Source organism: Salvia miltiorrhiza, chromosome 6 (assembly GCF_028751815.1).
Source record: "Salvia miltiorrhiza cultivar Shanhuang (shh) chromosome 6, IMPLAD_Smil_shh, whole genome shotgun sequence".
Lineage (NCBI taxonomy): Eukaryota > Viridiplantae > Streptophyta > Magnoliopsida > Lamiales > Lamiaceae > Salvia > Salvia miltiorrhiza.
This window is the reverse complement of record NC_080392.1, coordinates 41,856,848-41,870,158: the sequence shown is the minus strand read 5'-3', so window position 1 is coordinate 41,870,158 and position 13,311 is coordinate 41,856,848. Positions and strand designations below refer to the sequence as shown.

Sequence of the window (13,311 nt, the reverse complement as noted above, 5' to 3'; positions counted from 1 at the left end):
GGCCCGTGTCATAATTAGGGGAAAATACCACTTTATATTTCCGACATATTCACGGCTGTATTCCATATGTCTCCACTCCAACATAGCGAAACCATTAGAAATGGGCTAATTAGCAGTAAAATTCACCGATTTCCGGGAAAATTGGTTTTTTATTATCACCAATACACTAATTCGTACGTTGCACGACGAGCATTATTTTAAAATAATATTTTACATATATTAAATATAAGTTATTGTGTGTAAGTAAATTAAATGACATCAAATTAAATTATAATTAAATATAAAAAAAATACATAGAATATTACACATTTTGAAAAACTTCCTTATATACAATACTAGCATTTGCATCCCGTGCAATGCACGGAAAAATATTTTTAATTTTTATATTTATATAAAATTAATACTAATTAATTATTATATTTATAAATATAATAAAAAATAGTTTTAATTAAATATATTTGAATTGAATATCTAAAAAATATAAAAGATTTCATAATTATAGAATTTGATATTATGAAAACAAAAATAAAAAAATAAGTTAAAAAAATTAAAAATAAAATACTAATTAAAAAGAATTAAAAATATATTTATTCAAAAAAGATGAGAGAGGAGAGAGAAATTTATAAAAATCTTAATATTTAAACAAATTTATTTTTTACATTTAAAATCAAATATTTTCATAATATATACTCCCTTCGTCCCAACTTTCCTGTTTTGGTATTCATTTCTATTTTTAGTAAAAGTAGGTGGAGCCCTTACTCCACTTTAATTATTTTAACTCTCACATAAAATGTGAGACCCTTACTCCACTCACAATACACCAATCACTTTATTAAAATCTGTGCCGTTCTCAATTGCATACCAAAAGCCGGGACGGTGGGAGTATCATATTAAAGCTCTTATCGTGATTTTTAATTTGATATCCATATTAAATATTTTATAATTAATCGAATTTCACAATTTTGGAAAGAAATGTAACAATAAATAAGAAGTTAAAGAAAATAAAAATAAAATTAAAAATATATACTTTAAATATAAACCTTCAATTTTATTATAACTATAAAATTGTCACTCAATTTTAAAATTAATTTGAAATTGACTTCAAATTGGAAACTTCCTTTTTAATATAGTATAGATTTATGGCAATATTATCATTCCTTTTATCATCTTTACAAAGCAAAATTGTAAGTCCTTGTTGACTTCGTGAAATCTTCTCTTTCTTGATTGCAACTCTCTTGCCTTTCTTGTTCATCACAACTGGTGTAGCTTCATCTACAGATCTCTTAAGTGACTCATCATCACTTCAGTTCACCAATTGCATGTGTTGTGAGTGAATCATTATTACTTGATGTTGCATTGAATTTATCACTTGAGCTTTCATCCTTGAGTTCACTTGCAATTTGAATCTTGTAATATTTAACAAAATGGAGCAATTACACATGCATAAGGACACCGGTCGAGACTCTTGATGAGGAGTAAAATATGCATCAGTCCAGAGCTGACCAAGGCCGCCAGAGCTGAAATTCATTTACCAGAGCTGCCTACGTCTCCAGAGCTGACAAGCACTCGCCAAAGCTGACCAAGGTCGACCAGAGCGCCAGAGCTGACAAGCATTCCAGATCTGCCTGCGTCTCCAGAGCCGACAATCACTCTCCACAGCTGACCAAGGTCGTCCAGAGCGCCAGAGCTGACAATCATTCTAGATCCGTCTGCATCTCCAGAGCTGATAATCACTCGCCAGAGCCAACCTTGCCGTGAGCCCTGCCAGAGTGCATCGTTCCAAGAGCCAGCCCCGCCAGAGTGCAGTGCTACCAGCTCTACCAAAGTGCAGCGCTACCAGAGACAGCTCTGCCAGAGTGCAGCGCTACCAACTCTGCCTCTCTTGTACAGACTTTGCTGAAGTAATATAATAACCTCGAGTAATAATTAAATATGCAAAAGAAATATCGTAATTAATGCAACTATTTATTCTAATATGTATTTAAAAGAGCGGGGCATTACACATAAAGAGTACAATTTATAAATTATTGTAATAAAAACTCTACTTTTTAATATATAGACCAAAAATTAAATGTAATATAATGAGATTTTTTAAAGATATAATGTATACACTTAAACTTATACAATGAACAAAAAACTAATGTAATGTTGAAATATATTATATCATGAATTTGTATATTACTAGTTCAAATCACTCGCCAGAGCTGACCAAGGTAGCATAGAGCGCCAGAGCTGACAACCATTCTAGATCTGCCTGCGTCTCCAGAGCCGACAATCACTCGCCAGAGCTAACCAAGGTCGCCCAGAGTGCCAGAGCTGACAATCATTCCAGATCCGCCTGCGTCTCCAGAGCTGATAATCACTCGCCAGAGCCAACCTTGTCGTGAGCCCCGCCAGAGTGTAGCGTTCCAAGAGCCAGCCCCGCCAGAGTGCAGTGCTACCAGCTCTGCCAGAGTGCAGCGCTACCAACTCTGCCTCTCTTGTACAGACTGTGCTGAAGTAATATAATAATCTCAAGTAATAATTAAATATGCAAAATAAACATCGTAATTAATGCAACTATTTATTCTAATATGTATTTAAAAGAACGGGGCATTACACATAAAGAGTACAATTTATAAATTATTGTAATAAAAACTCTACTTTTTAATATATAGACCAAAAATTAAATGTAATATAATGAGATTTTTTAAAGATATAATGTATACACTTAAACTTATACAATGACCAGAAAACTAATGTAATGTTGAACGCAAAAACTTGTGTGTAGACGCCCTGATCCTATGCGGCCGGGTCGACCCGCGCCCCAACCCTGATCCGGATCCGCGCCCTGCCAGAGTGCAGAGCTACCAGAGACAGCTCTGCCGAGAGCCCTGCTTGTGTAAGCAAAAGTAATAGTACTTTTAGGGTTTAGTATTCCCTATTTAGGGTTTAATAATCCGTATTTAGGTTTAAAAAATATTGAATGATGGTTAATACTAATATTCACATAAGTATACATTTATGCATGGAAATGTATATCTTAGACAAAATAAAAGTAAATATTGCCATTTGAGTTTATTATTGAATGGTTAGGGTTTAGTATGCAGTGTTTAGGGTTTTGTATTCCCTATTTAGGGTTTAGTATTCAGTGTTTACAAAATATTGAATGATGGTTAATATTTATATTCACATAAGTATACATTTAAGCATGAAAATTTATATCTTAGATAAAATAAAAATAAATATTGCCATTTGGATTTATTATTGAATGGCTAAGGTTTATTATTGAATATGACTAGGGTTTAATATTCAAGGTTTAGGGTTTAGTATTCAGTGTTTATGTTTAAAAAATATTGAATGATGGTTAATACTTATGTTCACATAAGTATATATTTAAGCATGAAAATGTATATCTTAGATAAAATAAAAGTATACATTCAGTGTTTATGTTTGAAACATTACATTTCTTCACAACAATGTTTATTTTTATTCATAAGAATGTTTACTTTTAGTTAGTTGCTTAAGTAATAATCTTTGTAAATAAAAGTAATTATTGATGTGAAGAAAAGTAATATTATTTTCACTGGGTTGTACTTTTATTTTTAACTATTTTGTCAAGTAATTATTGTTGTAATAAAAAGTAATTATTGTTACAATGAAATGTACCGTTTCTAGATTATTACATTTGATCACAATAATTATTACTATTTTTATTAATGAGAATTTATACTTTTAGTAATTTAATCAACTATTATTGTAAGAAAAAGTAACCATTGATATGAAGCCCAACTCGGTGGCAAAGCTTGCTCCCGGCAGCGCTGCCCTCTGGCAGGGCTCCCGGCAAGGCTGTCCTCGGCAGCATTGCACTCTGGCAGAGCTGTCTCTGGTAGCGTTGCACTCTGGCAGGGCTATCGACAGAGCTGTCTCTGGTTGAACTCTGGCTCTGGCATGCTGTCTCTGGTACCTCTGGCTCTGGCAGGTTGTTTATAGTTTCTTTCTTTTAAGTATGTAATTTATGTATTAAAAGGCGAGATTTTTCTGTAGTTTCTTTCTTTTAATATTTGTAGTTTCTTTCTTTTTTCTATAGTTTCTTTCTTTTAATACTTGTAGTTTTTTTCTTTTTTCTATAGTTTCTTTCTTGTATTACTTGTAGTTTCTTTTAAGTATGTAGTTTCTTTTTTCTTTTTCGTTTCAAATTTTTAATTATTTCTTTATTTTATTTAGTTTGAAAAATAGTACTATCATTTAATTTGTTATATATTAAAGGTTTCATTTAGTAAGAAAAATAGTATCATTTGTTCTATATTTAAAGGTTTCTGATGAAGCAAGAAATTTGACCCTAAATATAAAAACGAGAAACAAGACATGAATTTACGTGGTTCGGTCATTAAGACCTACATGCACGGGCGATTTACGAGTATTTCCACTGTGATCTGTGTGTTACGAGTACAAGTTGAGTAATAAGAATGAATCCCCCTCGTTCCATGTACAAGAACCGTATTTATAAATGACTGATTGGGCCTAACCCTAAAGCCCACAAAACAAAGAAGTAAAGCCCTAATCAGTGGCAAAGCTGTCTCTGGCAGGGCTGGCACTGGAAGCGCTGCACTCTGGAAATGCTTACGACAAGGTTGGCTCTGGTGCGCTGCCCTCTGGCAGGACTGGTTCACTACACTCTGGCAGGGCTCTCAGCAGGGTTGACTCTGGTAGCGTTGCACTATGGAAGAGCTGGTAGCACTGCACTCTGGCGGCCATATATATGAACATAAGTCCAGAACATGCGGTCTTGTGAATGATTGTCAGCTCTGATGGCTTGCGAGTGATTGCCAGCTCTAGATACGTAGGTAGCTCTGGCGGCCTTGTGAGTGATTGCCACCTCTGGCAACTTGAGCTCTGCACGAATGAATGCCAGTTCTGGCGGCATTGATAGTTCTGCGCGAATGAATTCCAACTCTAGAAGTTTGAGCTCTGCGCGAATGAATTCCAGCTCTGGCGGCCTTGGTCAACTCTGGCGAATGAATGTCAGCTCTGTCACGTGTAATTGCTCCATTTTGCTAAATATTCCAATTTCCTCCATCTTAAACTCTTTTGCAAAAAAGTGAAATTTTCTTCATTAAATTCACCACATCAATAACTAAGAGTTCAAATTATCATCAACTAATCCCTCAAATTATGAACAATTAGGCATAAATCAACTATGAATCAAAAATTAAAGATGCAGTGCAATAGACTAATGAATCAAAAATTAAAGAAGCATGTCCCTTTTTTGTTGTGTGAATGGAGTTTCTTTGTAACAGACCAATCTTATAGATATGTTTCCATAATTAACAGATTTGATTAGATATAATTTTATGAGGTAACAGATATGATTTGAAAAGGCAATTACCAACTTATCCTTATTGCAAAATAATAATCGAAACAAATATTAAAAACCAGCCAAATCAAATCAAATCACTACCGTACAATATCCTAGAATAGACGCACACAGGGGTGGGAATCGGGTAGGGTTCGGGTACCCTACCCGAACAAATCGGGTACCCGAACCCAAAAATCGACAAAACCTCCTACCCGATCCCGAACCCGATTCTAAAATCGGGTACCCTAATACTCGAGTCGGGTATCCGAATCGGGTATTCGGGTACCCTATGATTCCCGATCAAGATGCCCTATACTGAATTTGAATTTAATTTTTGTAGCCATTCTCCACTACAATGGACCAAGCTTTTCCCCCAAAATGTTGTCTATCAGTACACGTTTAATTCCTCAAGACAAAAACACCGATTAATTGGTAAGTGCTAACCATAGCAAAGTCAGCGAGATCTTCAATCATATCATCAACAAATGGTCTGTCAATTTGACCTCCATTAAAAAAAAAAAATTTAACTCCATAATTAAATGGTCCATACATGTTGGTTGTTGTCGGAGCTTGGAGGCGGCACGGCGCGGTGCGGTTGCTGCGTGGAGAAGAAGCAGACCGCAAAATGACGAAAAGAAGAAACCGAAGGGGGCAGGCGGGCGGGCCAAGCGGCGCGCGCTCGGCGTCAGAACGACAACTCGGTTGGCGATCTGAGCTCTCGGCGGCGGCGCGGTGGGAGCGAGGGCAGCGGAGCAGTGGACTGGTGAAGGACTGAGGGTGTTGGCGTGCCGAGAGGGTGATTGGGTGAAGAAGCAGAAAGAGGGAGGTGGGACTCGCAGGAGGGCTGTGACTACTCGGTTATATTTAATTTGATTTCTATTAGTATTAATTTTAATCGGGTATTTCGGGTATACCCGATACCCGATTTTTTTATACCTTAAATACCCGAACCCGATCCCGAACCCTAATTTTTTGGGTATAAGGTACCCGATACCCGATTTTTTCGGGTCGGGTAATCGGGTACCCTATACCCGAACCCTATCTTCCCACCCCTAGACGCACACGATTCAGTCTTCGTTCTCTACATAGGGGAGTGGTCTCCATTGAACTCTCCCATATATATATATATATATATATATATATATATATATATATATATATATAGGGGAAGGCTAAAATAAGAACGCTTCTTAAAATATAAATTAGAAACCATTTTCAGCCCTTAGATCATCAAGATCTACGGTTGATTCATCATCTTGTTGGATAAATTCATGGTCCTGAGTTCGAATCCCAAAGGTAGCAAAAAATTATTTTTCGCAATTCATACCTTTATACAATTTATTCATGCGTGTTATACATAAAATTCATGCATTTTTGCTGGTTTGTAATTCTTAAAATAAGGGTGGTTTATTGAATAACCGCCCCCTATATATATATAACCACTAAATAAAAGAAGAACGGAAAACCATTTTCAGCCATTCGATCATCAAGATCTACGGTGGATGCATCATCTTGTTGGATGAATGCAGATCCTGCGTTCGAATCCTGAAGGGAGCAATTTTTTTATATTTTTTGAGTGCATTAATTTTAACAACGAATGCATTAATTTTTACAGTGGATGCATTAGATTTTATGATTCTCACGTTCTCACAAATAATGTAGTTATCTCTAGAACCACACCCTATATATATATATATATATATAGTGGTAAAAGTAATAATAATGATAGTGAGGTTCATAAATAGTGAAAAAAGAGGTAGTGCTATAGTGGAGAAAACATGAGATATCTATGGTTTAAATTGCATATTTTTGTGGAATAGACTGCTCGTCCGCGCTCGTGTTTTTTTTACAGGTTTTAGATTCGAATTGAGTTGATTTTGATGACATTTGAGAGAAGGACTTGAAGAAACGAGTCCGTAGGCGCGAACGAAGGTCAATTCGGACATCGAACGAGGAAGAACGAGCTTCGGAAAGTTCGTGAGTCAACGCAACTCAGTGATAGAGTCAACGAAACAGAGAAGTGAAGCCCAACTCGGTGGCAGAGTCGGCAGAGCTGTCTCTGGCAGAGTCAGCAGAGCTGTACTCTGGCAGAGTTGGCAGAGCTTCACTCTGGCGAAGGCTCACGGCAAGGTCAGCTCTGGCATGACATGGTCAGCTCTGGAGACGTAGGAAGCTCTGGAATGATATACAGCCCAATAATAGTGAATGTAATAAAATTGGGGTGAAATTATGTTAGGGTTAATCTTGTTTAACCCTAAGGAATGAAGCGATGTCGTTTGACGTGAATTCCATTCGAAACGACGTCTTTCAATACACTCTTATAAAACGGCGTCGTTTCTATTAATGCCACGTAGGCGCCAATTCAGACCGAAGCATCACCAGAGATAAAAACCATGGCAAAATTGATTAGTTGGTTAAATTCAGGGGAAATTTGATAAAATAAAAGTTCATAGAAAATTTGGAAATCCGACCAAAGTTCATAATTTTTTACGTAATTAACCCACTAATTTAAATAACACAATGACTAAAAACAATCATGTAAAGAAGATGAAACTATATAGATGGGGGTTTCAAGTGATGTGAGCGGAATGTGAGCTGTGTGACTCTCGAAAATCAATGTAAATCGGAGCTGATATAAGACGGATCCATTTAGTTTTACTAGAGGTAAAATTGAACTGAACACTATGAATCCAATGGGGATGCCTCCATTTAACCAGGCCCTACCGCCGTGGGGCCCGCCACCGCCGCCGCAGCTGCCGCATATGCCCCCTCCGTCTGCTTCGTTCTGGACTTCGGCAAACGTCAGCAGCCGCCTCAAAGAACTTCACGACACTTTAAACCTCGCCAAAGCAATGTAACGACGTCTCTGTCCTTCAATTGGTGTTATCTGAGCTGAATTTTTGTTTGTTGAATTTTAGCTGATTCTTACATTGAATGACTGTTCTGCGTTTTCGCCGCTGAAATTAGTGTTTTTCTATCACGTGAAGCGGTGGTTAGTTTAGGAGCACGGCAAAAGCTTTGATTATATGTTGGCTGGTTAAGAAATTGTTTCCTGAAATCTGAATTTGTTCGTGTTACTGAATTGTGATTGAAGTTTGCTTGATCAGGCAGAAAGAGTTGGAGATGTTGATTCGTTTGAAAGAAATGGATGGGATTAGCGAAGGTGAAGATTTAGGGCGTGGCAACATGTCGATTAGCAGGTTTTCTAGGTTCATGAAGGACAATGGTATTGGAGTTGAATTTCAAGAAACGATGTCGTTGAGTACTGCAAATGCTGTGATGTCGAAGCTCAGATTTCTTCTAGAGCCATTCAGGGTTGTTGCGGATGAGAACAGTCCTTGGGAGGAGAAGTCTGCTGTGAAAAGGTTGGCTGATAAAATGGAGAAGTATAAAAGAAATAAATTATGGCGGAAAAAGAAAAGGAGGCGCGTGGCGGAGAACATAGCTAAGGTGTCAAAATATAGCAGACTTTACCTAGAAGAAGTTCTTGTCATCCTGAGTGAGTTTGGGTTTTTGATTGGCTGTTTGTCTTTGTGTTTTAGGAGCATGAGCAATTTGATAAAATAGACAAGGAAGCGGATGAATGGAGGAAAAGGGAGATAGCCAAAGACATTGCTCAACAGAAGGTATATAGACTGCAGACTTTGTGAAAACTTGGCATCATGCCTTCACTATGTATTTATGTTATGTAACATATGTTCCCTCCAAGAAATTGCGAGGATTCAGTTTTAAGATGTTGCCACCTTATTAAGTATAATGTGTAGGCTAAAAGGCATGCTAAATCCCTATGATTGATTTTGAAATTGAAGGCTCTTTGACTCAGATCAGACGTGATATATAGTTTAGTGGAGTTATAAATGAGAGATGAGCTTGAGGTTTTGTGTACAGAATGATGTCAAATACTTTAAAATATGATGCATAATGTCCAAACTGTTACGACATAAGCAATTTTTGTGTATGCTATACTTCTTCTGGCATGTGCTCAAGTTTCTCTTTACATGAACTTACTTTGCATTTTGGTCTCAATACAAATACTTAGTTAAATTTGATGATATATCTGATGATATTTTAGTAAGTATCATGCTTACATGTTATTAGGTTATTTTCTTTTCGTTTTCTTTTCAAGTTTGTTAATCATTGTTTTGTAAACAGGGAAACCTCCTTTTAGGTAATTCTTGAGATAAGACATCCTCTTATTTCTTTTTCTGAGAAAGAAAGTATTAACATTGTGCAGGTAGAAAAAATGAAGGAGATAGCCAAGCTTAAAGCAAAAGAGGAGAAGAAAAGACTGGAATCCGAGGTTAGGACTCTTATATCTTTGTAGGCATTTAAGCTATTTGAATAACTGGAAAGTTGTGCATCTTCAATAGTTGGAAAAGTCTTGATTATTCTACATTACTATATTGATTATAGATTTTTTTCACATATATATTTCAATTGTTTTAAGGTTGCTCATTTGATGTGGCTGCATTTGCTGCTTCTGCCTGATCAATTGAGTTTGTTAATTCTTTTTCTTGTTTTCTTTGTTTCTCAAGATATGGAATCATAACTATGTATATATGTATGTTTCAATTTCAGCTTGAGCTGGTGTTGATTGTTGAAAAGCTGCAGGAACTACGTTCTCTCAGAATACAAAAAATGAAAAAACAAGGTGAAAAACATGAACTTATAGTTGAGACGGATATACGAGTAGGACTTTTAGGCATTTTATCAACTTTCTAGAGGCTCTATCTTTTCAAAATAACTAAGAGGTGAAATCTACAATTGCCAAGCATCGTCAGAAAATGAATTAAACAGCTTGCTCAATCCATGAATGGCACCATGCAGGCCATTTTCTTCCAGAAGAGGATGACAAATTTCTTGAACGAGTTAGAGCTGCAGTTGAGGAGGAAGAGCGACTATCAATGGCTGCTGTGGATACAGATGCTGCTAAAGATGCTATTGCTACTATTAAGGAATCAAGAAAACACATCAAGAGTCATACACCAGATGCAAAACAACCAGACGTCAATGATAGTGGAGATACAGAAACCCAAAACCAGAAAACCGATACAGACAGCGACAGGATTTCAAAGAACACCTCCCATGATGAATCTATAAAACCTGATGCTGCTGGACCTGGTTTTGGCAGTGCCTACGATTCCATTGCTAATTTACCCATGGAATTTTACCATTATTATCATGGTAGCAACACCGATATGGGCACACTCATCGAGGTAATTCCTATAAGAATTTTTATTGAACTTCTGTCTTGCTATGATAATTTCCCTCGTTGGGTGGAGTTGTCATTGTACTGCTTTATAATCCTCCACGGCTCCACTATAGAAGCTTCTTGTTACTATTGGTCTTGCTTCACTTACCTAGTTACCTTTCTCTGTTGATTATATTTGAGGATAAGCTATTATGAATCAACTCAGCATCAGTTGGTGAAAATCTTTTGAGATTATTGTTATTCTGTTGCTATAATTAATTTTATCCTTTATTTCAGGTGAGAAGAACATGGGATGCATACATAAGACCTGGAGGAAGGTATGTGAATCTCATCCTCGTTGTTCAACTGTTATTTTTTACGACAACCAACTCAATTTATCTGTTTCTTTATCAAGTTTTTTTACTTGTTTTGGAACTTGGATGCAGCCGCATACCAGGGCACTGGGTTCAACCGCCACCTCCAGCAGATGAGATATGGGCATCCTACTTGGTAAAACCTAAATGATCTTAACTTCAGATGGGAAGCTGGCTTTGCCGAATAAGCTCCCTTGCTGGCATGTCTAGCCACCGGACGTCCTTCTTGGCTCTGAGAAGTCGAGAACTGAAAATGACGCGAGGCCAGGAGGTCTTCATCTTGATGGAATAGATTATAGATCAAGAAGAATGCTAATGATCTCAGGAGAAATCCAAGAATCTTCGTCTAGTTGATGCCCAAAAGTCTAGTTGAATCCAAGAATATTCAGTTGACAATTTCACAATTCAAAAAAACCCCCAAAGTCCAAAACATTCGAAAGAGACAAGGCAACAAAGTCTGGAACTGGAAGAAAAAAAAAACAACTTACCTTCAGGCCACCAGAGTCGTACTGCTTGGGTCAGATTTAGGCCGCCGGAGTCGCCGGACGCTTACACGAAGTCGACTGGAGACTGACGTGTTGTCACTCGTGAGCAGAGAGAGCACAATTGATTTTAAAACAACAATTAAATGTAAAAACTTTTGCAAACTTACATGTGGTTGGAGGAAGGACGAGTCGACGACGGGTGTCGCCGTGCTGGTGCGGTCGGCGTGCAGGAGGGTGGAAGCCGGAGTGAGGGCCGAGAAACGGGTACCGCAGCGGGGTAGGGGCCTAGGGCACGGCTTCAGCCTTCAAGTCTATTCAAGGCAGAAGAGAAGTTTTGTTCTTCAATTTCTGGCGGTAGATTGATGGCGATGGCGGTGGAGAAGAGAAAATTCATTGTAGAGAGAGAGAGGAGTGGGGCCCACTAGAAATAAAAGATTTTTTTTTATAAAGAAAACGGCGTTTAGGCGCCGTTTAACGGAGGGGTTTATTTGCACCCTTGTTTAGGGAGTTCAGGGAGATCAACGCGCCTTGACCGAGTTTGGGGGGGGGGTAAACACTCTAGAGGGGTCTAGTTCATGGGCTAATATGCACCTTAACCCTTTTTTATAATTATTGATGCAGTATCGTTTGAACATATGGAATTGAATATAGTAAAATACACAAAATGGGAAGAACAAAAAGAGGAAGAATTGCGTACTGAAGAAAATAAAAATTATTAGTAGTATTTAATTTGGGGCTATGAGCTATAGTGTATTTAATTAGGGGCTATAGTAGTGTTGCCAAGGGCCGACCGGAACCGGCGGTTCGACCCTGAACCGGCCTGGTGGTCAACGGTCCGGGCCTGAACCGTTTAAGGTTCAAAGGGTTGGCAACCCTGAACCACCGGTCCGGCCCGCCGGTTCGGCCCGGAACCGCCGGGCCCAGCGCTGGAACCAAGGCGAGCTGCTGGCTGGTGGGGCGCATGCGGCATGGGGGTGCAGCAGGCCTAGGCGCCTAGCCTTGCCTTTGACCGGCCCAATCCCATTCAATTTCACTCTTTAATTCAAAATTCAAATGTTTGGTTTTATTTTTTATTTTATTTTTTCAAATTTTCAACATTATAAATTATACTTTTCCCCACACAATTTTATCTAATTCATATTTTCCCCCACCCAATTTTATCTATAAATACCCCCCTTCTTCCACCTTCAAAATCACTCCATTGTATTAACAATTCTACACTCTCCTCTCTTCTACTTCTAATTCTCCTCCATTCTTTATGTGCTATTGCTCTTGTTAAATTGCTCTTGCTCTATAATTCTTTAGCTAATCTCTTGCTTATTCAATTGCTTTACTTTATTGTTCTTGCTTTACATTATATTACTACTAATACTACTATTAGAAATTTATATTGGTGGTGTTTATCGTCTATTAGAAATTTATTATGGTACCTTTAGAGATATCTATGAGTCAAGATTAAGAAACAATGAAATGCTAGAATGGTACCTTCCCAACTTAGATGATATTAAATATAGAATAGATAACACACTTAGAACTTTGTTTAATGACTACGAACAAAAATATATGCTTGCAAACCCCTCATACTCTTCAAGTGGCACTTCTAGTTCACAAGGTCAATATGACTCCTCCACCTTAGGAAGTAGTTTTGATCAAAACGAATGGGCTCAAGCCGCTTATTCATTTATGAATACACAAAGGAGCTATACTACTAACGAGCTAGATATATATTTGTCTAGTACATTTGCTTTCAAAAATGTAGGTGGTATACAATTTGACGTCTTGAGATGGTGGTCCACGCACGAGAGGGAATATCCCATACTCGCCACCATGGCCAAGGAGTTATTCGCGGTCCCGGCCTCCACGGTCTCCGTCGAGCAAGCATTTAGCGTTGGTGGGCTTGTCTTGGACGAAAGAAGAAGCAAC

General features: G+C 37.7%; 1 protein-coding gene across 1 annotated transcript; it reads left to right on the top strand.

Moving 5' to 3' along the window:
* The first annotated feature begins 7,879 nt into the window (after positions 1-7,879).
* On the top strand, positions 7,880-11,906 carry LOC130989639 (U11/U12 small nuclear ribonucleoprotein 59 kDa protein-like). The gene is made up of 8 exons (XM_057913670.1): positions 7,880-8,192; positions 8,446-8,788; positions 8,881-8,964; positions 9,573-9,638; positions 9,917-9,989; positions 10,166-10,554; positions 10,827-10,867; positions 10,976-11,906. The coding sequence occupies exons 1-8, from the start codon at positions 8,023-8,025 to the stop codon at positions 11,052-11,054; spliced, it is 1,245 nt and encodes a 414-aa protein (XP_057769653.1). The 5' UTR covers positions 7,880-8,022; the 3' UTR covers positions 11,055-11,906.
* Positions 11,907-13,311: the final 1,405 nt, after the last annotated feature.